This window comes from Mustela nigripes, chromosome 11 (assembly GCF_022355385.1).
Source record: "Mustela nigripes isolate SB6536 chromosome 11, MUSNIG.SB6536, whole genome shotgun sequence".
NCBI classification, from domain to species: Eukaryota; Metazoa; Chordata; class Mammalia; order Carnivora; family Mustelidae; genus Mustela; species Mustela nigripes.
Genome location: NC_081567.1, coordinates 22,855,711 through 22,882,884, shown reverse-complemented (window position 1 = coordinate 22,882,884; position 27,174 = coordinate 22,855,711). Strand labels below are relative to the sequence as shown.

The 27,174-nt window shown below is 36.2% G+C and overlaps 1 protein-coding gene across 1 annotated transcript in view; it reads left to right on the top strand.

Annotated features, from left to right (window-relative positions):
* Positions 1–27,174, top strand: part of LOC132027305 (phospholipid-transporting ATPase ABCA3-like) — a 174,484-nt gene that overhangs the window by 13,560 nt on the left and 133,750 nt on the right. Inside the window, exons 4-10 of the mRNA XM_059416057.1 lie at positions 2,179–2,320; positions 6,756–7,015; positions 9,773–9,883; positions 11,538–11,655; positions 15,857–16,030; positions 18,894–19,075; positions 22,812–22,949. Coding sequence (XP_059272040.1) covers positions 2,179–2,320; positions 6,756–7,015; positions 9,773–9,883; positions 11,538–11,655; positions 15,857–16,030; positions 18,894–19,075; positions 22,812–22,949 — 1,125 coding nt within the window. The remainder of the gene's footprint in view (positions 1–2,178; positions 2,321–6,755; positions 7,016–9,772; positions 9,884–11,537; positions 11,656–15,856; positions 16,031–18,893; positions 19,076–22,811; positions 22,950–27,174) is intronic.

Here is a 27,174-nt window from a genome sequence, read left to right as displayed (position 1 = left end):
ACATGGAGACTAAAGAACATCCTACTAAAGAATGAATGGGTTACCCAGGAAATTAAAGAAGAATTTTTAAAATATATGGAAGCAAATGAAAATGAAAATAATAATTCCAAACCTTTGGTGATGTAGCAAAGGCAGTCCTAAGAAGTTAGTATATTGCAATACAGGTCTATTAATACAGTTATATTGCAACGCCTCAAGAAGCAAGAAAAGTCTGAAGTACACAACCTAACCTTACATCTACAAGAGGTAGAAAAGGAATAGCAAATAAAGCCTAATGCCAGCAGAAGAAGGGAAAGAGCAAAGATTAGAGCAGAAATAAATGATATAGAAACAACAACAAAACAGTAGAATAGATTAATGAAGCTAATTAGCTTCTGCTTTGAAAGATTTAATAAAATTGATAAACTCCCAGCAAGACTTATCAAGAACAAAAGAGATGGGATGCCTGGGTGGCTCAGTCAAGTGTCTGCCTTCAGCTCAAGTCATGAATCCAGGGTCCTAGGATCGAGTCCTGTGTCAGGCTCTCTGCTCAGCAGGAAGCCTACTTCTTCCTCTCTGCCTGCCACTCTGTCTGCTTATGCTTTCTCTCAAATAAATAAAATCTTTTTATTTTTTTATTTTTTTTTAAAGATTTTATTTATTTACTTGAGAGAGACAGTGAGAGAGAGCATGAACGAGGAGAAGGTCAGAGAGAGAAGCAGACTCCCCATGGAGCTGGGAGTCCGATGCGGGACTCGATCCTTGGACTCCAGGATCATGACCTGAGCCGAAGGCAGTCGTCCAACCAACTGAGCCACCCAGGCGTCCCTAAATAAAATCTTTTTAAAAAGAGAGAGGACCCAAATAGACAAAATCATGAATGAAAAAGATCACAGACAAACCCAGAGAAATACAAAGAATTCTCAGAGAATACCATGAAAAATTGTATGCCAACAAACTGGGTAGTCTGAAAGAAATGGATAAATTCCTGGAAACCTACAAATTACCAAAATGGAGACAGGGAGAAATAGAAAGTTTGAACAGACTTCTAACCAGCAAAAAAAAAAAAAAAAATTGAATCAGTAATCAGAAATCTAAAAAAACCAAAGTGCAGAGCCAGATGAGTTCCCAGGGGAATTCTACCAGACATTTAAAGAAGAGTTAATACCTATTTTCCTCAAAACAGTTCCAAAAAATAGAAATGGAAGGAAAACTTGCAAACTCATTCTACAAAGCCACCATTACCTTGATTCCAAAATCAAAGACTACACGAAAAAGAAAAATTACAGGGCAATATCCCTGATGAACATGGATGCCAAAATTCTCACCAAGGTACTAGCCAGTAGGAGCTAACAGTACATTAAAAGAATTATTCACCACGATCAAGTGGGATTTATTCCTGGATTGCAGGGATGGTTCAGTATTTTCAAGTCAATGAACATGATACACCATATTAATGAAAGAATAAAAACCATATGATTCTCCATCGATGCAGAAAAAGCATTTATCTTTTCAGGTTTTCTAGTATGATCAATATGATTTCTGTTTTCTGACTGTAGCTGTTTTAAACAAATGTATAGCTGTCTGTCGTGTACAGGTTCTACCTTTTGTGCCATCTCCTTTGAGCAAGTAGGTTGATTCCCAAATATTTATACCACAAATAATGTTACAACAAACTTTTTCATGTTTCCTTTATATTGTTGGAGGTGTACAAGTCTGTTCCTGGAAGTAGGATTGTTGAATCAAACCATAAATGCATGTGTAGTTTTATTAAACTTTACCATATTCTCCATTATAGTTGTGTCATTTTGCCTCCCACAACCAATGTATTAAAGTGCCTGTTCACAGCTTCACTCACAGAGCTTCTAGTGTGATGGGTAAGAAATAGCTCTGTAATTTTAATTTGTATTTATTTCATTGTATGACATTGAAAAGCTTTTCATATGTTTATGGGCCATTTATGTGTGTCTTTTTGTGAACTACCTATATTCTGAGATGACTTTAGATATTCTTATGATCAGAGGACTAGTGCTTTCAGTCACTGTAATTTCTAAGTGTTCAGAATCACTGACATCAGATGAGTCTCATCTTTCAAACCATGTGTTTTCCCATTTGGACTTAACTTTTCTTTATTTTTAATATGTGCATTTCAGTTTTATATGGTTTTAAACATGATTTGTTTCCTATTGATGCTTCTAGGTAAAATATCATCTGCGTTTTGTTAGGATACAGAGATCTTTGATGTGGCCAGAGAGACTGGGCTGGAAGACATCCTTACTCTTTCCTGTTCATCCCTCTGTAGGACCCAGGAATGCAGATTATGATGATGGAGGAAGTCCTGGTGCGCAAATCGTCGAACATCCTTATTTCATTATCTCAGTTGCATGTTTACCTACATATATGGTTATATGTATGTTTTATACATGTATATACCCATTGTATATATGTTCTTAACTTGTAATTTTTTAATTTAATTTATATTTTATCAAAACTACTTTCAATTCTATACATTAGTGGTGGTTTAGTGTTTTGCTTTCCAAATACAAATACTTTCATTTGTTGGCATCGCTTGCCTATTCATGTCTATATATAATTTTACTGATTTGATATTGTGGTAATTTTAAAAAAGATTTATTTATTTGACAGACAGAGATCACAAGTAGGCAGAGTGGCAGCCAGAGAGAGAGGGGGAAGCAGGCTCCCTGCTGAGCAGAGAGCCTGATGTGGGGCTCGATCCCAGGACCCTGGGATCATGACCTGAGCCAAAGGCAGAGGCTTTAACCCACTGAGCCCCCCTGGCGCCCCAAAACTGTGGTAATTTTTAATTCAGATTTTTTTAAATTAATTAATTTATTTATTTGACAGAGATCACAAGTAGGCAGAGAGGCAGGCAGAGAGAGAGGAGGAAGCAGGCTCCCTGCTGAGCAGAGAGCCCGATGCAGGACTCGATCCCAGGACCCTGAGATCATGACCTGAGCTGAAGGCAGCGGCTTAACCCACTGAGCCACCCAGGTGCCCCCTTAATTCAGATTTTTATTTTGAAAATTATCTTACATGAAAAACCATTGATGTGGAACTTTGGATTTACCAACTATCTTGAGATTTTTGTCTTTAGCAAATATTTATAGAAGAAAAAAGCTGTGCATATTCTAGCACAAGGAACAAAAGTTGGAAACAACTTAAAATCAGTAAAAGAATAGTTGAGCCTATTAGGCAGTCCTTAAAAATAATCCTTACAGAGTCTACTCTAAGATTGAATTTGAGTTTAAGGATTAAACTGAGTCAATACATACATGTATTTAAATAGTTAGTTGGAGATGGGTGGTGATTATTTCAGGCAGTGGAAGTAAAATCATGAACACATACAGGACAGGATGCCACATTCGGGGAACTGCATGGCCTTTTGTTTGTTTTCTTTCTTTATTAGCTAGAATAGATGGTACATGTAAGGCTGTTATAAATGAGGTTAAGGGGCACCTGGGTAGCTCAGTGGGTTAAAGCCTCTGCCTTCGGCTCAGAAGCTTCTGCCTTTGGCTCGATCCTGGGATCGAGTCCCACATCAGGCTCTCTGCTTGGCAGGAAGCCTGCTTCCCTCTCTCTCTCTCTGCCTTCCCCTCTGCCTACATATGAGCTCTGTCTTTCAAATAAATAAATAAAATTAAAAAAGAAAAAAGAAATGAGGTTAAGAGGCAACAATGTCATTAAAGACCTGGCATGTAGGTGAAGGAGTATGAAATTTCTCCTGGAAATTATGAGAGACACAGGTTATAGCAATATTCAGTTTTAATAGGAGAAATGATTTATTATGGTAGTGGATGCATATCTCCAAGCGATAACACTCATAGTTTATCTTTGGTTTTTGTTGTATACTGTTGCAGAGCAAATAGTACTGTGGCCTGTGTTTCACAATTTATATAATAATTATATAAATGATCAAGATATTCCAGAGAATGGTCAACAAAGGAGGATAAAGGTACAAAGACTAAGAAAGATTGGCAGGGAAATGAGTAGAAAATTAAGATAATCTATTACATGAACCAAGGGAGGAGTGGAAAACTATGCTTAAATTTTCAGTTATATTACCACAAATGAACTTTTATAATATTTTAAAGCTTAAAACAACATTCCTCCACAGAACACAGTTTCAAATAATCCAACACACATTTTGTTTAGCTATCTATTTAAAGATTTATATTTATTTGGGAGTTCCATGTTTTCAGATATATTATTGGTTCCAAATTTTGAAAGTATGTTTTTCCAACTTTTGATTTTATCTATGCTGTCCTTTATTGAAATAGCAGAGATCTTTCATTAGATGTAATTTGTCATATTTTGGCCACATGGTCTTTTTCTGGGCTTTCGTTTAAGAAGTCCATCCCTACTTCAAAAATATTCTACTATTTCCTCTTTATGGTTTTTCCCTCAGTAATTTGGTTGTTAATCCATGAGGAAGTAGTTCATGTTTGTGTGTAGTTGGGCTAGGGATTCAGTATTGTTTTTTTACCACAGAGAGGAAAATAGTTTTCCCAAAACTGTTTAAAATAATGTCCTAAAATTCTTTTTTTCTATTAGTCTATTCTTTTTAAAATTTTTTACTACTACTACTACTACTACTACTACTATTATTAATATTATTATTTGAGAGAGAGAGACAGCAACAGAAATAGCGAGAGAGAGCTTAAGCAGGGAGGAGAGGGAGAAGCAGACTCTGCACTGAGCAGGGAGCCCAACATGGGGCACAATCCCAGAAACCTGGGATTGCCACCTGAGCTGAAGGCAGATGCTTAACCGACTGAGCTACCCTAGTCTTTCTACTCTTAAACTAATATAGTATTACTATTAGAGTGGTTTTGTGTACTGCATCTTAATATCAACCGAGACTCCAAAAAAAAACTCAGAATATGGAACTAGCAGATAAGAACTTGTTGTAATGTGGCTATTGTAACTATTCTCAGTCATTGAATTAAAATGTGTACAATGAAAGAAGTGGTAAGTCTCAGCAGAGAATTAGAAACCATAAAAAGGAATAAAACAAAGTCTAGAATTGGAAAATATAGGACAGATTTAATAATGAAGATAACATAAGAAAGAGTAAATGAACTTGGAACAATAAAATGTGTTCAGTTTGAAAAACAAAAAAATTGACTTTCATTGAAATGTGGAGCAATACCCAAAGTTCTAACATAAGTGTAATTAGAATCCCTGATGAGTAAAAGAAAAGAGAAGAAAAACGTATGTGTAGAAAAATGGTTTTAAGAGTCTTAAATGTGTAACAAACTGAGGGTTGCTGGGGGGTGCGGGTCTAGGGATATGGTGGCTGGGTCATGGACACTGGGGAGGGTATGTGCTATAGTGAGTGCTGTGAAATGTGTAAGTCTGATGTACCCCTGGGGCAAATAATACATTATATGTTAATTTTTTAAAAGTGTCTTAAATGTGATTAAAGATAGTAACCATAAAGTGGCTGGAGCAGGTATACACATATCTGATAAGACAGATTTCAAGACAAAAGATCAATTTGTCAGGAAGATATAACGATTCTAAATATGTATATATTTAATAACAGCTTCAAAATACATGAAGCAAAAATTGACAGAATTAAAGGAAGAATTGGGCAATACCATAGTTGTCAATGGAGATATTAATATCCTTCTCTCAATAGTTGACAGAACATCTAAACAAAAAAAATTGTAAAGAAGTAAATGATATGAAGAATGTTCTAAGTTTCCCTGAGCTGATTGACATTTACAGCTGATTTACATTTACAGCTGATTTACATTTACTCAACAGTGGTAGAATACACATTCTTTTTAAGTTCACATGGCATTTCCACCGGAATAACTCTTATATTGAGTTGTAAAATAAATCACATTGAAATTAAAAAGACTGAAATCATATAGAGTGTAATGAGTCAAAGAAGTCACAAATCAGAAAATATTTTAAATCGAATAATAAGAAAACCTGACATGTTAAGATATGGGAGCAAAACTGGAGGATTATAGCTAAAGCCATGCTTAGAATTTTATAGTTTTAAATGTTCATATTAGAAAAATGGAAAAGTGCAAAATTAATGATCAGAGTTCCAATTTTAGAAAATGGATAAAAACAAATTAAACCCTAAGTTGTCTTAGTTGTATGGTTGCTTTTTAGTTGTATGGCTAATGTGGACCAATTTTTCTTGCATTTTTCTGCATTACTCTGTAGAATTTATCTGTGATTCTCAGCCTCATTTCTGTATTTCTTCATCTCTCTAATATCTAATTAAATCTGCCTTCTTTTTAAAATATAGATTACATTAGCAAGCCTTCCACTGTTACTAAGTATATGTAATTTTGGGAAGATGTGAATCAGATTCAGCTGAAGATGTATCCCTTATTTCTTTTTCTTTTCTTTTTTTTTTAAAGATTTATTTATTTATTTATTTGACAGGCAGAGATCACAAATAGGCAGAGAGGCAGGCAGAGAGAGAGGAGGAAGCAGGCTCCCCACTGAGCAGAGAGCCTGACTTGAGGCTCGATTCCAGGACCCTGGGATCATGACCTGAGCCGAAGGCAGAGGCTTTAACCCACTGAGCCACCCAGGTGCCCCGTATCCCTTATTTCTGTGTCAAAACAATGATATGTTTTCAGGGTAATTATGTGCATTTAGCCTCGATACACCAGTAAATTTGTGTTCTGTAGGTGACAAACTATGACTTACTTGAATTGCCATGTTATTTATGTGTCTGAGTAATTCCTTGGTCTGCTTTATTTGACATTGTTTGTTTTCTCTTGCAGGGTACATCAGAGAAGGGTTCCTTGCCGTCCAGCATGCCTTGGATAAGGCCATCATGCTGTATCATGAAAGCAGTGCTAGCCAGAAACTGTTTGATAATATCAGTATCTTTATCCAGAGATTTCCACACCCAGCTTATTCTCATGATGGATTAATTTGGATCACTAGTTCCTTCCTCCCTTTGATGTTCATCCTGATGTTCTCTCCAACTGTACTTTCCATCATGCGATCCATTGTCTGGGAAAGGGAAAAAAGATTGAAGGTAATCTCAGTTTCTTTGTTTCAAGTTCTTATTAAATTCCATTTATTTAAATTTATCTAAATTCCAGTTAGTTAACGTATAATGTAGAATTTAGAGATTCATCGCTTATATACAACACCTGGGGCCCATCACAAGTGCTCTCTTTAATCCCCATCACCTATTTAAACCACCCCACCACCCCACTTCCCCTCCAGCAGCCCCAAGTTTGTTCTGTATAGTTAAGAGTCTGTTCTATGGTTTGCCTCTCTCTTTTTTCACCTCTATGTTCATCTGTTTCTGTAAAAATGTTTTTAGGCATGTGGGACTCTTTTGTATAGAGAGTTGGATTATTTCTATATATTTGTCATTAGTGGGTAGTTGTTACATCCCAGTAGCAGGAAACGTAAAATAAGAAAAGTGAGTACTGATATCATTTGTCAGTTTTTCAAGCTGGCAGAATTTCAGAAAGAAACTTGTCTCTTGGGAGCAATGGGAAGAGAAAACCTAAAGGCATGCAGGGGGACAAAAAAGGTCACTGGAGGGATTTAAAGCCTTTAATAATTAGAGTATCAATGAACAGGTCCTGGCTAAATTAACATAAAACCCCACATCTTAGGCCTTTACCTTCATATCTGTTACCCTAATGTCTGGGTATCAACAAAAAAATTATTAGGCACACCAAAAATTAAGAAAAAAACTTGGTCCAAAGAGGCAAATCAGTTACCAGAACCAGACACAGATAAAACACAAATGTTGGAAATACCAGACAAGGAATTTTAAATTACTATAATTAATTATTTAAAGGCTCTAAGGGAAAGGTAGATGTGTCCAGGATCCTCAAGATAGCCCCTTGTTTCTGAAATTCTCTAGAAGGACTAGTGGGACTTGGCATATAGTTATTGCTCACAGCGAGGCATTATTATAGTGGTATAGGAAGTAAATAAACATAGCTGGCTCAGAAGAGGATATGACACAGGCACAGACACAGCCTGTAGGAATTCACCTGCAGGCTTCTTCAGTTAACCCCACAAGAGGTCACACAGAGCACACTCTTGCCCCAGCAATGAAAACCCAGCAGTACATTTGTGAAGAAAATCCAGCAGTATGTTTGTGATGTTTGTGTCCAGGGGAGTCCATTAGAGATTTAGCACCCAAGGTTTTGATGGGGACTGGTCATGTAGACACCCTTTGCCTAGCATTTACCAAAATTCCACACTCCTAGAAAGCAGGTATTCAGCATAAACCATAGTGTTTGTACCAACAGTTTTGGCACAGTCACCTACACTTACCATTTAAGGAAAGTTTTGTATCAGTGTAGGGAGCAGTTTACCAACCAAGTTCCCATATACCAGCCAAGGGCCAACTTGTAAATATGTCTTTCTTTTTTTTTTTTTATCCCCAAATTAATTTATTTTTTATTTAAATTCAATTAACATATAGTGTATTATTAGTTTCAGAGATAAGAGTTTATTGATTCATCAGTTGCATATAACACCCAGTGCCCAGTACATGCCTTTCTAAGAATAGTAGTCTTGGGCCTCCTTTGTTAACTCTTTCTACACAGTAGGTAACACGCAAGATCAGATAGGTAATGTTATCAGACAGATAAAAACTATTAGGAGTCAAATAGAATTTCTAGACATAAAAAACATGCTAACAAAAATGAAGAACACTTTTGATGGGCTCATCACTAGACTTGAGGAAAGAATCATAGAATTGAATATGACAGTTGAAATTACACAAACTGAAATGCAAAGACAAAATTGTAAAATGTAAAACGTAAATGTAAAAAGTAAAAACCCAGAATAAAGCATTTAAAAAGTATAGGACAATATAAATAGTATAACATATATACAAGTTAAATCCCCGAAAAGGAGACAAGAGAATAGAGCCAAAGAAATAACAGCAGAGAATTTTCCAAATTTAATGATAGACATCAAATCACAGGTCTAAGAAGCTCAGAGAACACACAGCAGGAAAAATAACACACACACACACACACACACACAGGAAAAATAACACACACACACACACACAGGAAAAATAACACACACACACACAGGAAAAATAACACCACACACACACACACACACAGGAAAAATAACAGACACACACACAGAGGAAAAATAACACACACACACACAGGAAAAATAACACACACAGGAAAAATAACACACACACACACACAGAAAAAATAAAACCACACATACACACACACAGGAAAAATAACACACACACACACACAGGAAAAATACACACACACACACACACAGAGGAAAAATAACACACACACACACACACACACACAATATTCGAACTGTTGAAAATTAAAGACCAAAAAGAAAATCTTGAAAACAACTAGAAGGGGATAAAGACATGTTGCCTAAAAGGAACAAACATAAGTATAGTCAACTGGATTAAAAAAAAAAAAAGACACACTTTTCTTATACTCCAGGAAGTAGAGTATAATAGAAAAGAGAGCTTAATATTTCAAAGTTTTAATTTTAGATATTTTTACCTTTTGTTCCGTTACAAGGTGTGGTAATGAAGAAAGATCTCTGAACTCAGGAGAAGTCTATTTTAATGCCAGCACTGCCCTAATTGACTGCATAATTTTGAATGGCATACTTTCTGAGACTTGACTTTTCTTATTCATAACATGGAGATGATATTAACCATTCACATAGTTTTTTATGGAGATTTAAATAGAAAAATATATGTAAGTGGTATGAATTTGCTGATGCATTTAATATTTGATTTGTGTTGACTTTCCTACAGGAGTACCAGCTTATAATTGGACTTAAAAACTGGATCATCTGGGCTGCCTATTTCTTCACATTCTTCTTTTTTTATATTATTATTATCTCTATGATATGTATTTTATTCTCTGCCAAGGCAAGTGTGTAATTTCATGCTACCCAGTAAAAATACCATGAGTCACATATGTAATACTGGTTTTTTAGTAACCAGTAGAAATTTTTAAAACCATAAAAAACAGGTGAAATTATGTTAATGATATTTTAAATTTAACCTAATACATACAAAATATTTGAATATGCAACCAATTTAAAAATGAAGAGATTTTTTTATTCTTTTTTATATTGTATTTATTTATTTATATTATTTATTTGAAAGAGCGAGAGATTTATTTATTTGAGAGAGAGCATGAGAATGGCGCAGACAGAGAGACAGGCAGAGAGAGAGGAGGAAGCAGGCTCCCTGCTGAGCAGAGAGCCCGATATGGGACTTGATCCCAAGACCCTGAGATCTTGACCTGAGCCGAGGCAGCGGCTTAACCCACTGAGCCACCCAGGCGCCCCTGAAGGCAGATTCTTAACCAACTGAGCCACCCAGGCACCCCTACATTTTTTTGTACTGTCTTCCTACTTCAGGGTGTGTTTTATATTTACAACACATCTGAATTCATATGCTATATTTTCATCAGAAATACTTGATCCGGGGATGCCTGGGTGGCTCAGTCTGTTGAATGTCTGCCATTGGCTCAGGTCACTATCCCTGGGGATTGAGCCCTACCTTGGGCTCCCTGCTCCACGGAAAGCCTACTTTTCCCTCTCTCTTTACCTGCCACTCTGCTACTTGTGCTCTCTCCATCAAATAAATAAATAAAATCCTTAAAAAAAATAAAAGTCTTCTTTAAAAAAAAAAGAAATACTTGATCTGTATTAGACACTGCCTTCATTTTTTCAATTTAAATCAAGATAACTAAAATTAAATGAAAATAAAAATTTAGTTCCTCATGGGGCACCTGGGTGGCTCAGTGGGTTAAAGACTCTGCCTTCAGCTCAGGTCATGATCTCAGGGTCCTGGGATCAGGCCCCGCATCGGGCTCTCTGCTCAGTGGGGAGCCTGCTTCCTCCTCTCTCTCTCTCTGCCTGCCTCTCTTCCTGCTTGTGATCTGTCTGTCAAATAAATAAATAAAAATCTTTTTAAAAAATTTAGTTCCTGGGGCGCCTGGGTGGCTCAGTGGGTTGAGCTGCTGCCTTCGGCTCAGGCCATGATCTCAGGGTCCTGGGATCGAGTCCCGCATTGGGCTCTCTGCTCAGCAGGGAACCTGCTTCCCTCTCTCTCTCTCTGCCTGCCTCTCCGTCTACTTGTGATTTCTCTCTGTCAAATAAATAAATAAAATCTTAAAAAAAAAAATTTAGTTCCTCAGTCACACTAGCTACCTTTCACGTGCTCACTAGCTACATGTGTTAGACATCTTAGTTTTTGCTGATTATAGCCTGCCTCAATTACCCTTTGGCAGGCAAAAGGTAATTTTATGGTGAACCGGTTGGTCTCAGGTGCCAGGAGAATGAAATACAGATTTTATTTCTGCTGTGGAAACTTAGAGGCTGCTATATCTCTGAGAAAAACATAAACCCTTCTGTAAGAAATAAGTTGCTTAGTTAAATTTCATCTAATTGAGTTTCAGTCACTTAGCAGTAATCTACCACATTAGCACTATCCTCCCTCTTTTCTTATGTTTATGTGACAGTAATTTATCATGTACCTTACCTATGTCATAATTGTTTTTTTGTAGATTTTCAGTGAGCCAATCTTTCGCTTCAGTGACGGTAGTTTCATCTTTGTCTTTCTTATGTGTTACGCCATTGCTTCAATATTCTTTGCCTTTATGGTTAGCACGTTCTTCAATAAAGGTAAGTCTAAGACTCATTCTATAATAGATTTTGGGGGTATTTGTTTACTAAATTCCACTGTAATTAATGTATAGTGTTATATTAGTTTCAGGTATACAATACAGTGATTCAATAATTATGTACATTACTCAGTGCAAATTACAATAAGTGTGCCCTTAATTCCCTTCACCTGTTTCATCCATCCCTTCAAATTTAAAAATAAAACATCCATGTTGCTACAAAAGTTGGGTATTCATCCTTTCTGATAGAGGCATAATACTCCATAGTGTATATGGACCACATCTTCCTTATCCATTCATCCTTTGAAGGGCATCTTGGGAGTTAGAGAGGAGAAGGGAATTGGGGGATATTGGAAGGGGAGGTGAACCATGAGAGACTATGGACTCTGAAAAACAATCTGAGGGGTTTTAAGTGGTGGGGGGTGGGAGGTCGGGGGAACCAGGTGGTGGGTATTAGAGAGGGCATGGATTGCATGGAGCACTGGGTGTGGTGCAAAAACAATGAATACTGTTATGCTGAAAAGAAATAAAAAATAAATTTAAAAAAAGTACACTTATCTTGATAAGCACTGAGTAATATATATATAGCCATTGAATCACTATATTATACATCTGCTTGACTTATTTCGCTAAGCATGATACGCTCTAGTTCCATCCATGTTGTCGCAAATGGCAAGATTTCATTTCTTTTGATGGCTGCATAGTATTCCATTGTGTATATATACCACATCTTCTTGATCCATTCATCTGTTGATGGACATCTAGGTTCTTTCCATAGTTTGGCTATTGTGGACATTGCTGCTATAAACATTCGGGTGCACATGCCCCTTTGGATCACTATCATCTGAAATGAATAAAACACTGTATGTTAACTATACTGGAATTAAAATAAAAAAATAAACATACAATTGATTTATACTGAATTAAATTAATATTAAATTAAAAAAAAACATCTAAAGTAGTCATACTTTATACACAGTATAGAATGGTTATTTCCTGGGAGTTGGGGGAAAGGGAAGCAGGGAGGTATTAGTGAAAGGGTACAGAGTTTCATTATGCAAGACGAAGAAGTATCTTAGAGATCTACTAAAAGACATAGTGCCTATAAGTAATAGTAATATTGTAGTATTACAGTAATACTGTACTATACACTTAAAAAACTTGCTAAGAGGTACATTTTATGTTAAGTATTCATTGTTACCAAAAAGATAATAAGTAAACAGGGCAGAAGGAAACTTTGGGAGGTGATAGATATGTTTATAGTATAGATTATAATGTATTCACAAGTATTCACAGGTATATACCTACCTCCAGACTCATCAAATTGTTTACCTTAAGTATGTACAGCTCTTTATATGTCAGTTATACCTCAATAAAGTGATTTAAAGGAAGAAGGAGACAGTTGATATCATTGTAATTTGAGTGTTTTTTTGTGTTTGCCTTTTTAACTTTATTTTTTTGTTTCAAGTTTTTATTTAAATCTAGTTAGTTAACATATAGTGTAATACTGGTTGCAGAAGTAGAATTTGGCAGTTCATCACTTACATATAGCAGTCCTTGCTCATCACAACATGTGCCCCCCTTAATACACATTATCCATTTAGCCCATCCACAACCCACCTCCCTCCATCAACCCTCAGTGTGTTCTCTATAATTAAGAGTCTCTTATGGTTTTCCTCTCTCTTTTTCTTTCCCCTTTCTCCTGTGTTCATCTGTTTTGTTTCTTAATTCCACATATGAGTGAAGTCATAAGGTATTTGTCTTCCTCTGACATTTCATTTAGTAGTTCCATCTACATCATGGCATAGGGCAGGATTTCATTCTTTTTGATGGCTGAGTAATATTCCACTGTGGGGTGTGTGTGTGTGTGTGTGTGTGTGTGTGTGTGTGTGTGTGTGTGTGTTGTACTACATCTTCTTTATCAGTAAGTAGACCTTTGGACTCTTTCCATAGTTTGGCTATCATTGATAATGCTGCTATGAACATTGGGGTTCATGTACCCCTCTGAATCTATAATTTTTATATCCTTTGGGTAAATACCGAGTAGTACAATTGCTGGGTTGTAGGATAGTTCTATTTTTAACTTTTTGAAGAACCTCCATACTGTTGTCTGGAATGGCTGCACTAGTTTTCATTCCCACCAACAGTGTAAGAGTGTTCCTCTTTCTCCATATCCTTGCCAACATCTGTTGTTTCTTGTGCTGTTAACTTTAGCCATTCTGATAGGTCTGAGGTGGTTTCTCATCATGGTTTTGGTTTGTATTTCCCTGTTCCTGAGTGATGCTGAGCATCTTTTCATGTATCTGTAAGCCATCTGGGTGTCTTCTTTGGAAAAATGTCTATTTGTGTCTTCTGCCCATTTCTAAACTGGATTATTTGTTTTTCAGGTGTTGAATTTAATAAGTTCTTTATAGATTTTAGATACTCTTTATCAGATAAGTTGTTTGCAAATATCTTTTCCCATTCCATAGGTTGCCTTTTAGTTTTGTTTCTTCAACATGCAGAAGTTCTAAGAGTTTATTTTTGCTTTTGTTTCCCTTGTCTCCAACGATGTGCCTAGCAAACAGTTGATATGGCCTAAGTCAAAGAGGTTGCTGCCTGTGTTCTCCTCTAGGATTTCAATGGTTTCCTGTCTCACTTTGAGGTCTTTGATCCATTCTGAATTTATTTTTGTATATGATTTGAGAAAGTGGTCCAGTTTCATTCTTCTGCATGTGGCTGTCCAGTTTGCCCAACACCATTTGTTGAAGAGAGTGTCTTTTTTCCATTGGATATTCTTTCCTGCTTTGTTGAAGATTAGTTGACCATGATTTGGGTGTTATCACTTTCTTCTTTAATGTTGACTTTATGTCATCCCAATGATAATCTTAACAAGAATTCTTTTTTGAGCCCATAGGATCCAATGCTTATGGACCTAACCATATCCAACTCTCAGTAGTTAGCAATTTATTCAGCTATTCTTTTTTTTTTTTTTTTTAAGATTTTGTTTATTTATTTGACAGACAGAGATCACAAGTAGGCAGAGAGGCAGGCAGAGAGAGAGGAGGAAGCAGGCCCCCTCCTGAGCAGAGAGCCCGATGCAGGGCTCAATCCCAGGACTCTGGGATCATGACCTGAGCAGAATGCAGAGGCCTGGGTATTTACCCCAAAGATACAGATGGAGTGAAAAGAAGGGCCATCTGTACTCCAATGTTTATAGCAGCAATGGCTACGGTCGCCAAACTATGGAAAGAACCAAGATGCCCTTCAACGGACGAATGGATAAGGAAGATGTGGTCCATATACACTATGGAGTATTATGCCTCCATCAGAAAAGATGAATACCCAACTTTTGTAGCAACATGGATGGGACTGGAAGAGATTATGCTGAGTGAAATAAGTCAAGCAGAGAGAGTCAATTATCATATGGTTTCACTTATTTGTGGAGCATAACAAATAGCATGGAGGACATGGGGAGTTAGGAGAAGGGAGTTGGGGTAAATTGGAAGGGGAGGCGAATCATGAGAGACTATGGACTCTGAAAAACAATCTGAGGGGTTTGAAGTGGTGGGGTGGTGGGAGGTAGTGGGTATTATAGAGGGCACGGATTGCATGGAGCACTGGGTGTGGTGAAAAAATAATGAATACTGTTATACTGAAAATAAATAGATTTAATTAAAAAAATAAAAAATTAAAAAACATTAAAAAATTAAAAAAAAAAAAAGAATGCAGAGGCTTTAACACACTGAGCCACCCAGGCACCCCTATTCAGCTATTCTTTATTTGGAGCATTGTGATTGAGATTGGAAGCATATGTTTATTTTTTTCTTTCTTTTTTTTCTTTTTTTTGTTTATGTTTAAAACTTCATGTTTTATATGTTTAAAACTTCATACAGAGCTTTTTATTCTACCCAGTAGTTAAGACTCTGGAAACTCTAGCTGTTATTTACTGATTGTGTGCATTTATAATTTCTCAAGCCCAGTGCTCATGAATAAATCTTTATTTAAATGACTATAAATATCCTGTACACAAACTATTAATTCATTTATTTAACACATATTTAGGGAGCATGTACTGTGAGCCTGATGGTGATACAAGGATGAAAAATAAAGACAAATACTCTTCCCTCATAGAGCTTACATTCTTTTCTCTATAATGTAGTAGAAAAAGTCATTGTTTTGCATATTGCTTTAGAGTGACCTTATAATTTCCTTATTTTCAGTCCATTTGGCTGCTTCTGCTGGAAGTCTCCTATATTTTGCCAGTTTCTTTCCATTTAATACCATTAATCAATTCTACGGACAGATGACCCTTACCAAGAAGGTGGCTGCCTGTCTCAGCTCAAATGTTGCATTGGCACTAGGGATTAGTCGTCTGCTCAAGTTGGAAGTAAGACGTATGTGTTTGCCCTGCAAATTTTGCCTTTGCTGTTTGATTCCCTGAAAGGTGGAATTGAGACAACATAGGTGGGACAGTGGGTAACGAAGTAAGAAAATCCTATACAAATTATTTATCCCTAGATTTGTTTATTGTAAAAACAGTTATGTGAACTAAAAAAAGAAAAACCAGAGTTGTGAAAAATTATAAGTTCCCCATTACGGCACAATAAGCCTCCAGTTATACTCTCAAAGTAGTTTTAAGCCTGTTCTGCTGCTTGCTTTATTTAACTTAATAATCTGTTAGGCCTCTTCTCACATAGAGAAATATTAACTTTTTACACATTTAATATTCCATCCATTGTGACGTACTATAATTGATTAGTTCTCTAGCAATGTATATTTAAGTAGTTTCCAGATTTTGCTATTAGTATAACAATACACATATATTTGCTCAAACATTATGCATACTAATGTAAATAATTTTTTCAATATAAAAATACTATCTTATAAGATATTCATAGCTTAGCTTTGATTGCTATTGCTGTTGTGATAACTCACTAAGTGCAGAGTAGATACTTCTGCCAGTTTGAGCTAAGAATTTAATTTTATTTTCCATATGAAAATCAAGCTATTACCATCATTTATTGGATAATTTGTTGATCTCTACTGGTTTCAAATTCCATCTTTGTTTTATGTCAAGTTTCCACATATACATGTATCTTTCTGGTGATTTTTTCCATTCTTTTGATCTCTTTTATTCTACTTTTGTGTCAGTACTACAGTGGTTTTCTCATAGCTTTATAACAAGTCTTAATATGTTCTTATCCCCAGACCTTGTTTTTTATTCATGTCACTTTGAGAATCACTTTATCAAAATCTATGAAAACTCTTACCGGGATTTAGTGGGAATTTCATTACATTTATTCATTAATGAAGATGATTAAGGACTTAATTTTTTCACCTGTGAACAAAAACCTACTCCCAATGAACAGCCAGTCAGAAGAATATACATATGATTTCTGTATGGATACTTGCATTTTTCTTTCTTTATACCTGAAACATTAAAATTTCACTGGTATTTATCTAGATGTGGGATTTTCATTGGCTTAGTCTACAACAGAATGTATACTTTTTGGTTTTCTAATTAGTTTTTTAAAAGGTTTTTACTTATTTATTTGAGAGAGAGAGAGAAAGAGAGTGAGAGTATAGGAGGGGAGAGGGTCAGAGGGAGAAGCAGACTCCCCACAGAGCTGGGAGCCTGATGTGGAGCTCGATACAGGACTCCAGGATCATGACCTGAGCCAAAGGCAGGCGCTTAACCAACTGAGCCACCTAGGCACCCACTTTTTTGTTTTCTAATTGAATTATTTTTTATTGGGTTAGTTTATTTTATTTAGTTATTTTTTTCTATATTTTCTCTTTCACAAACTCCTGTTGTGTTCTGGCTGGGAGGATTTCTCAAGGTACAGCAGACTTCCTAAAATTGCATTCTACCTTTGTTGTTGTTGCTAATTTGCTGTTCACGGTCTCTCAAAATGGCTTTCATTTTGATAATTTTTTTTAAAGATTTTATTTATTTATTTGACAGAGAGAGATCACAAGTAGGCAGAGAGGCAGGCAGAGAGAGAGAGGAGAAAGCAGGCTCCCTGCCGAGCAGAGAGTCCGATGCGGGACTCGATCCCAGGACCCTGAGATCATGACCTGAGCTGAAGGCAGTGGCTTAACTCACTGAGCCACCCAGGCGCCCTCATTTTGATAATTTTTAACTCTACCAAATACTTTTTCTTAAGCTGTTACTTTTTTATAGCTTTTTCAAATACACAGTGCTAGTGAATATTCTGATGGTATTGATCTATAGGAAAGGGAGGCTGAAGCTGAAGAAAGGACAAGTTTCACTGACCATATTCATGAAATGTCTTTGAATTAGGAGTTCACTGCAAGCCCCCATGCTTTTTCAGTTATGTTATACTTTGTCCAAAAATAGAAGAAATAGAACAAAGGATAACTTTTTTTTTTAAGATATTTTTTAAAATTTTATTTATTTATTTGACAGACAGAGATCACAAGTAGGCAGAAAGGCAGGCAGAGAGAGAGGAAGAGAAGCAGGCTCCCTGCTGAGCAGAGAGTCCCATGTGGGGCTCAATCCCAGGATCCTGGGATCGTGACCTGAGCCGAGCAGAGGCTTTAACCCATTGAGCCACCCAGGTGCCCCACAAAGGATAACTTTTTTAATGATTTTTCTTTTTCTCTTCTATCAGAACTTTATTTATTGATTGATTTAGAGAGAGTTGTATGTGCCATGTGTGAGTGGGGGAGGAAGAGCAGAGGGAGAGGGAGAGAGAGAATCAAGCAAGCTCCACACCCAGCATGGAGCCCAGTGCAGGGCTGGATCTTACGACCCTGACATCATGACCTGAGCCAAAATCAAGAGTTGGACACTTAACCAACTGAGCTACCCAGGTGCCCCAGAACTATATTTAAGCAAAATCTCTTTTTCTTCTGCTTTGTAATATAGTCAGCATCCATCTCTAGTCCTGTTGAATATTTTTCCAGATTTGTGTACTCTGATGGTAGTTTAAATGTGAATTTAGTATGAAGGGATAGAAAAATAGGATCTAATAGACTTGCTTTTTTCTTGCCATTTTTGTTATTATTGTTTCATTCATTGACCCTGTCTCAGTCATTCCTATTTATTTTTGTAGATTCTAAATTGAGGTCAGAAGAACCCAGTATTATTACATATTCTATCATTTTCTTAGATGACTTAAACAATAAGGGTATTAACATATAGATAATTCACAGTGACAGGATTTAGAGTATCAACTTTTTTCTTTGCTGTTTCACAGAGCTGTCATCCATGGTATCTCCTTTTTATTTCAGAAACTGGTATTAGATGGAATAATATTTGGACACCAGTCGGCCTTGAGGATAATCTCATGTTTGGCTATATTTTGTTGATGCTTTTACTTGATGCTTTCTTGTATGGCCTTGTGACCTGGTATATAGAAACTGTCTTTCCAGGGCAGTATGGTGTGCCCCAACCATGGTACTTTTTTCTTATGGTGAGTACTAATGCTGATGTTATTATAAAAAGTCATAGTCCTTTTGAGCCTATTTCTTTTAATATTTATAGGCAAATCAAAAGGTCAGATGCAGAATAATTTGCCTGTGCATGCCAGCCATATGAAAATGCTAGCTATTTCTTGATCTCTTAAAGCCTTCCACATATGCAAATGCATATCTGTGGATAAGACACTGAAACCCCATACATTTAAAAATTGCGAGTAATAGAACTCTTCTTCAGCTACATGGTACATTGTAAATTAGATTGAGGGATAAAGAAACCTGAAAGTCTGCAGAATATTTTCCCAGCTAAATAACATGCAATGATTTCTTAGATCCTGATAAGTAGAGGATTGGTTATTTCCCGTATCTCTGTCCTTACCACCTGTTTACTTTCAAGGAGTAGAGCAGTTTACTTAGAGTGGAAGAGTTTCTGCATCTTGCCCTCCACATTATTCCTGAATAATATACAGTACAAAGAAAGTATTCTGAGTGTGATAAAATGCATTGGCTGTGACTTCATTGTTGAATAATTCCGTTTTGTCTCTTCTTCCTGAACACTAACATTTCAAAACAATTTTTACTTCTAAATCCTAGAGACATAAATAATACACAATTTTGCTGCAAAGTTCAATCCCTTGAAGTATGCAATAGCCACAGAGTAAGCCAGTGTTTTTTCAAGTTCTTAGAGTACTTCATTTCTTTTTTCACCTTAAAATTTTTAATTCCAATGAAATTCATATGTTAAAACTAACTATTTTGAAGTGGAACAAAACATGGGAGGTTAGTACATTTACAATGTACTTGCACATATCTAGTTTCAAAATATTTATCACCCCCAAAAATAAAGCCTTATACCCATTAAGAAGTCACATCCCATTTTTCCCTATCCCAAAGCCCCTAGCAAGCACTAATCAGCTTTCTTTTTCTATGGACTTACTATTCTGGATGTCTTTTATAAATAAAATCATATAATATGTGACTATTCAGCTTCTTTCACTTAACATAATGTTTTTGAAGTTTATACATGAATATGTATCAGCACTTCATTCTTTTTGATTACCGAATAACATTCCATTGTAAGTATATAGGACAATTCCTTTATCAACCTATAGTTAGAAATGTAGGTCATCTTTTGGCTGTTTGAATAGCGCTGCTAGGAATATTTATCTATAAATATTTGCTTGTGTACCTGTTTCAGTTCTTTTGGGAATATACCTTGGAGTAGAATTGCTAGTACTTAGGATAATTCTGTTTCCTGTCTTCAGTAATCACTAAACTGTTTTCTGCAGTGACTGCACCATTTGTACATTCCCACAAGCAATGTACCGGGGTTCCAATTTCTCCACAGCCTCAAAACCCTTTTTTATTCTTTTTCCTTTATTATGGCCATCCTTGTGGGTATAAAGTGGTCTCATGGTTTTGATATGCATTTCTCTAATGATTAATCATGTTGAGATATTTTCATGGGCTTGCTTCTTGGCCATTGGATATGTTACTTACAGAAATGTCTATTCAAACTCTGTGACTTTTTTAAAATATATATTCTGGACAGTAGATCCTTATCAGATACATGATTTACAAATATTTTATTCCATTCTCTGGTTTATCTTTTCATTCTCTTTGTAGTACTCTTCCATGCACAGTAATTTTTAACTTTGATTCAAAGCCAATTAAAAAATTTTTGTTGCTTGTGAATTTTGTGTCATATCTAATCCAAAGTCATCAAAATTTACCCCTGTGTTTTCTTCTAAGAATTTGATGGCTTTTAAAAAAAGAATTGTATGGTTTTATCGTTAAATTTAGATCACTGATCAGTTTTGAGTTGATTTTCATATAGTATGAGATAGGGATTCAGCTTCATTTTTTGGCTGTGGATATCCTTTTGTCCCAATACCATTCTTTGGAAAGACTGTTTTTTTCCCCATTGAATGGTCTTAGCACCCTTGTTGCAAATTGATTGACCATAAATGTATGGTTTCACTCTTGCATACTTAAGTTTATTGCATTGGCCTATACATCTGTTCTTTTGTCAATACCACACTGTTTGATTACTATAGTTTTATAGTAAGTTTTAAAATCTGAAAATGTCATCCAGCTTTTTCTCTTCTTTTCCAAGATTTTTTTGGCTATTAGGAGGTCTTGGAGTCCATAAGAACTTGGGATCAGCTTCTCTATATCTGTAAAAGTAACCATTAGAATATTTATAGGAATTACAGTGAATCTGTTGATTGCTTTAAGTAGTAGTGCTGTATTAAAAGTGCTGTCTCTCACAGGGTTTGAAATTTATTTGTAAGGATCAGAAAGAGGGGGAAATGAGACAGAAAAGGAAAACAGCCAGGAAAGAACATGTCAGCACTGTGGGCCCCTGGAGCCCTGTGATGCAGGGAACTCTGGGAATCAGTGCAAAGCACACAATGATGATCTCGAAATCACCCCCCACCACCAGAAAAATAATGCCTTTCAGTCCATGAACTTTCTTTTTCTTTTTTGTCTTTCTATTTATATTGTCTTTAAATTCTTTCATTGAGGTGTTATAGTTTCAGTATATGAGTCGTTCACCTCTCTAACTTTGTTCCTAAGTATTTTACTCTTTTGGATCCTATTATAAATAGAATTGTTAGAATAGGATTTTCTTTTCGTATTGTTCATAGTTCACAACTGATGTATGCATGTTGATCTTGTATCCTGCCTCTTTGCTGAATTTGTTTATTAGCTCTAATAGTGTATATAGGAGAGGATTCTTTGGGCATATCAGTATGTAGAATCACATTATCTTCAAATATAGGTAGTTTTACTTCTTTCTTTCCAGTTTGGTTATCTTTTATTTCTGTGAATAGCAAGGATGAAAGCAGGTATCCTTGTCTTATTCCTGATTTTAGAGGAAAAGCTCAAGTCTTTCACTATTGAAAACTAAGCTGTGGGTTTTTTCATAAATTCCCTGATGAATTTCAAGAAACTGTTCCTAGGGCGCCTGGGTGGCTCAGTGGGTTAAGCCGCTGCCTTCGGCTCAGGTCATAATCTCAGGGTCCTGGGATCGAGTCCCGCATCGGGCTCTCTGCTCAGCAGGGAGTCTGCTTCCTCCTCCTCTCTCTCTCTGCCTGCCTCTCTGCTTACTTGTGATTTCTCTCTGTCAAATAAATAAATAAAATCTTTAAAAAAAAAGAAACTGTTCCTAGTTTTCCAAGTGTTTTTTTAATCCTGAAACACTTTGTCAGAGGCTTTATTTGTTTCAGTTGAAATGATCATGTTCCATTTGTTCTATTAGTGTGATATATTTCATTGATTGATTTTTGTACGTTAAACCTCTCTGAATTCCTAGGATAAGTCCCACTGTGCCATGATGAATATTCCTTTTGATATGCTATTAGATTTAGTTTACAAGTATATTTTGAAGATTTTAAAATCTGTATTAATAAGGGATATTGGTCTGTAGTTTATTTTCCTTGTGATGTCTTTGTCTGACTTTGGGGTTGGCTTTTCAAGTAATACTGAGCTCATAGAATGAGTTAAAAACTGTTCCTTTCTCTTACATTTTTGAAAGGCTTAGAGAACAATTTTCGTTAACTCTTGTTTAAATGGTTGGTACCAGTGATGATATCTGGTCCTGGACTTTTCTTTGTAGGCCCATTTTGATTACTAAGTCAGTCATTTTATTCATTATAGATGTGTTCAGATGAAATGCTTCATTTCTGAAAGCTCATCCTAGTAATTACATTTTGGCTTTCTTTGTAGCACTCCTACTGGTTTGGTGAACCAAAAACTAGAAGGAAGAAAGAAGAGATGAAAAACTGTGGGGAAGCTCCAAACAAGTATTTTGAGCCTGAACCTACTACTTTGGTGGCAGGTTTCCAGATCAAACATTTGCACAAGGTATTTCTTTCAAAGGTCTCTTTTTCCTGCAAAGACTGAAAGCCATATACTGTGCCCTGGATTTGTAACTGGCCATTTCTAGAAAACAAATAATATGCTTAATAATGAATGGGTCATAAGCAGTATAATTGTAATTTAAGAGATATCCATAGAATGCATAGATATATCTTTACACTATAGTATTTACTTCATTATGCTTTTAATCTCCTCTGATGGGCTTGTCAACAAGTGATATTTCAATTTTGTAATAAATTCTGTGAAGAAAATAAGCTAGGTACCTTAGTAACATCTGAGTGTAAGTGCAGAGGATGACACTAAATGTAGTTAAAGGGAAATCTCTCTGAGGAGATGACCTTTGAGCTGAGATCTGAAAAATGAGTAGAACTAATTTTTTTGAAAAGCTAAATAAGAATAATACCCACAGTCAGCAAATAGCAAATTCAATGAACTGAGGTGAGAAAGATCTCCATGTATTTGAGGAGCAAAAAGAAGTCAGTATATTTGGAGGCAAAAGAATGATAATAAATAGCTTCATTGGAAAGCCATTGATTGGTGATCACTAGAGGAAAATGATACACGTGTTTTAAAGATCATTTTGGCTACAGTATGGAAAACAGGGTGTTGAAGGGTGGGGAGTTGAAAAGGAAAAGAATGGGAAAAAGAAGACTGGGTGCTACTTTTTATAAGAAATAAGAATTGGATAAGGGTTGTGGAAGTGTACATGAAGACAAATGGACAGATCCAAGAGATTGCCAACAGAACTGAGAATACTGGGGGGTGGGAGGACACCGAAGGAAGAGGAGTAAACTAGAATAATTCCTAGAATGAGAAACTAGACTAGCATGTTAAAAACAGCAAGTCTGTCATTTACCAAGTTGCAGTAGATTTTCTTAAATACATGTTTCTTGTTTCCTGTGCTCCCTTAGGACAATTCCTGAAGATGATATGTGATTTTTTTGTTGTTGTTTTGGTTTTGAATTTTCACAACTTTTCTTGTTTCACTGGGGAGTGGGTCTGTGGACCCACTTTTCATGCTGATTTCCTAGCAGTGAAACTCCCTAGTTTGGCCATTGTGCACATTGCTGCTATAAACATTCACGTGCATGTGCCCCTTTGTATCGCTACATTTGTATTTTGGGGGTAAACACCTAGCAGTGCTATGGGTGGGTCATAGGTCAGCTCTATTTTCAACTTTTTGAGGAACCTCCATGCTGTTTTCCAGAGTGGTTGCACCAGCTTGCATTCCCATTAACTATGTAGGAGGGTTCCCCTTTCTTCACATTCTTGCCAACATCTGTCATTTCCTGACTTGTTAATTTTAGCCTTTCTGACTGGTGTGAGGTGATATCTCACAGTGGTTTTGATTTGTATTTCCCTGATGCCAAGTGATGTTGAGGATTTTTTCATGTGTCTGTTGGCCAGTTGGATGTCTTCTTTGCAGAAATGTCTGTTCATGTCTTCTGCCCATTTCTTTAGATTAGATTACTTGTTCATTGGGTGTTAAGTTTGATAAGTTATTTATAGATTTTTGGATACTAGCCCTTTATCTGATACGTCATTTGCAAATATCTCAAATATTTGCTGTTGTGATAACTCAGTAAGCACAGAGTAGGTATATCAAATATCTCTCATTCTTTTGGTTGTCTTTTGGTTTTGTTGATTGTTTCCTTTGCTGTGCAAAGCTTTTGATCTTGATGAAGTCCCAATTGTTGATTTTTGCCCTGCTTCCCTGGCCTTTGGCAATGTTTCTAGAAAGAAGTTGGAGCAGCTGAGGTCCAAGAGGTTATTGCCTCTGTTCTCCTTAAAGATTTGGATGGATTCCTGTCTCACATTGAGGTCTTTCATCCATTTGGAGTCTGTTATCATGTGTGGTGTAAGGAAATGGTCCAGTTTCATTCTTCTGCATGTGGCTGTCCAATTTTACCAAAAGCATTTGTTGAAGAGACTGTCTTTTTTCCATTGGATATTTTTTCCTACTTTGTTAAAGATTAGTTGACCATAGAGTTGAGGGTCCATTTCTGGGGTGTCTATTCTGTTCCATAGATCTATGTGTTTGTTTTTGTGCCAGTATCATACTGTCTTGAGGATTACAGCTTTGTAATAGAGTTTGAAGTCTGGAATTGTGATGATGCCAACTTTGGTTTTCTTTTTCAACATTCCTCTGGCAATTTGAGGTCCTTTCTGGTTCCATATAAATTTTAAAATTATTTGTTCTATTTCTTTGAAAAAAAAAATGGATGGTATTTTGATAGGGATTGCATTAAATGTGTAGATTGCTTTAGGTAGCAGAGACATTTTCACAATATTTGTTCTTCCAATCCATGAGCATGGAACATTTTTCCTTCACTTTGTGTCTTCCTCAATTTCTTTCATGAGGACTTTATAGTTTTCTGAATACAGATTCTTTGCCTCCTTAGTTAGGTTTATTCCTAGGTATTTTATGGTTTTGGATATAGTTGTAAATGGGATTGACTCTTTAATTTCTCATTCTTCTGTCTTGCTGTTGGTATAGAAATGCAACTGATTTCTGTGCATTGATTTTATATCCTGACACTTTACTGAATTCCTGTATGAGTTCTAGCAGTTTTGGGTGGAGTCTTTGGGTTTTCCACATAAAGGACCATATCATCTACAAAGAGTGAGAGTTTGACTTCTCCTTTGCCAATTCAGATGCCTTTTATTTCTTTTTGTTGTCTGATTGCTGAGGCTGGGACTTCCAGTACTATGTTGAATAGCAGTGGTGACAGTAGACAGCCGTGCCATGTTCCGGACCTTAGGGGAAAAGCTCTCAGTTTTTCCCCATTGAGAATGATATTCACTGTGGGTTTTTCATAGATGGCTTTGATGATATTGAGGAATCTGCCCTCTATGCCTACACTGTGAAGAGTTTTGATCAGGAAGCAATGCTTGCTTTGTCAAATGCTTTTTCAGCATCTATTGAGAGTAACAGATGGTTCTTGTTCTTTCTTTTATTAACGTATTGTATCAAGTTGTTTTGTGAATGTTGAACCAACCTTGCAGCCCCAGAATAAATCCTACTTGGTTTGTTGTGAATAATACTTTTAATGACTTATTGGATCCTATTAGCTAGTATTTTGGTGAGAATTTTTGCATCCATCTTCATCAGGAATATTGGTCTGTAATTCTCCTTTTTGATTGGGTCTTTGTCTGGTTTTGAGATGAAGGTAATGCTGGCCTCATAAAGTGAGATTGGAGGTTTTCCTTCCATTTCTATAGTTTCGGTAGAGTAGGTATTAATTCTTCTTTAAATGCTTGGTAGAATTCCCCTGGGAAGCCATCTGGCCCTGGGCTCTTGTTTGTGGAAGATTTTTGATTACTGCTTCAATCTCTTTACTGGTATGGGTATTTTAAGGTTTTCTATTTCTTGCTGGTTCTGTTTTGGTAGTTAATAAGTCTCTAGGAATGCATCCATTTCTTCCAGATTGTCAAATTTGCTGGCGTAAAGTTGATCAAAATATATTCTTATAATTGTTTGTATTTCTTTGGTGTTGGTTGTGATCTCTCCTCTTTTCATTCATGGTTTTATTTATTTCGGTCCTTTCTCTTTTCTTTTTGATAAGTCTGGCTAAGGGTTTATCAATCTTATTCATTCTTTCAAAGAACCAGCTCCTAGTTAATTCTTTCAAAGAACAAGCTCCTGTTCTTTTTGTTTCTATTTCACTGCTTTCAGCTCTGATCTTTATTATTTCTCTTCTCCTGCTGGATTTGGGCTTTCTTTGTGTTCTTCCTCCAGCTCCTTTAGGTGTAGGGTTAGGTTGTGTACTTGAGACCTTTCTTGTTTCTTGAGAAAGGCTGTATCTCTATGTATTTTCTTCTCAGGACCACCGTTGCTGTGTCCCACATATTTTGAACAGTTGTGTTTTCATTCTCATTTGTTTCCAGGACTTTTTTCAATTCTTCTTTAATTTCCTGGTTGGCCCATTCATTCTTTAGTAGGATGCTCTTTAGCCTACATGTATTTGAGTTCTTTCCAACTTTCCTCTTGTGATGGAGTTCTAGTTTCAGAGCATTGTGGTCTTAAAATATGCAGAGAATAATCCCAAACTTTTGATACCAGTTGAGACCTGATCTGTGACCCAAGATGTAATCATTTCTGGAGAATGTTCCATGTGCACTAGAGAAGACTGTGTATTCTGTTGCTTTGGGATAGAATGTTCTGAATATATCTGTGATGTCCATCTGGTCCAGTGTGTCTTTTAAGGCC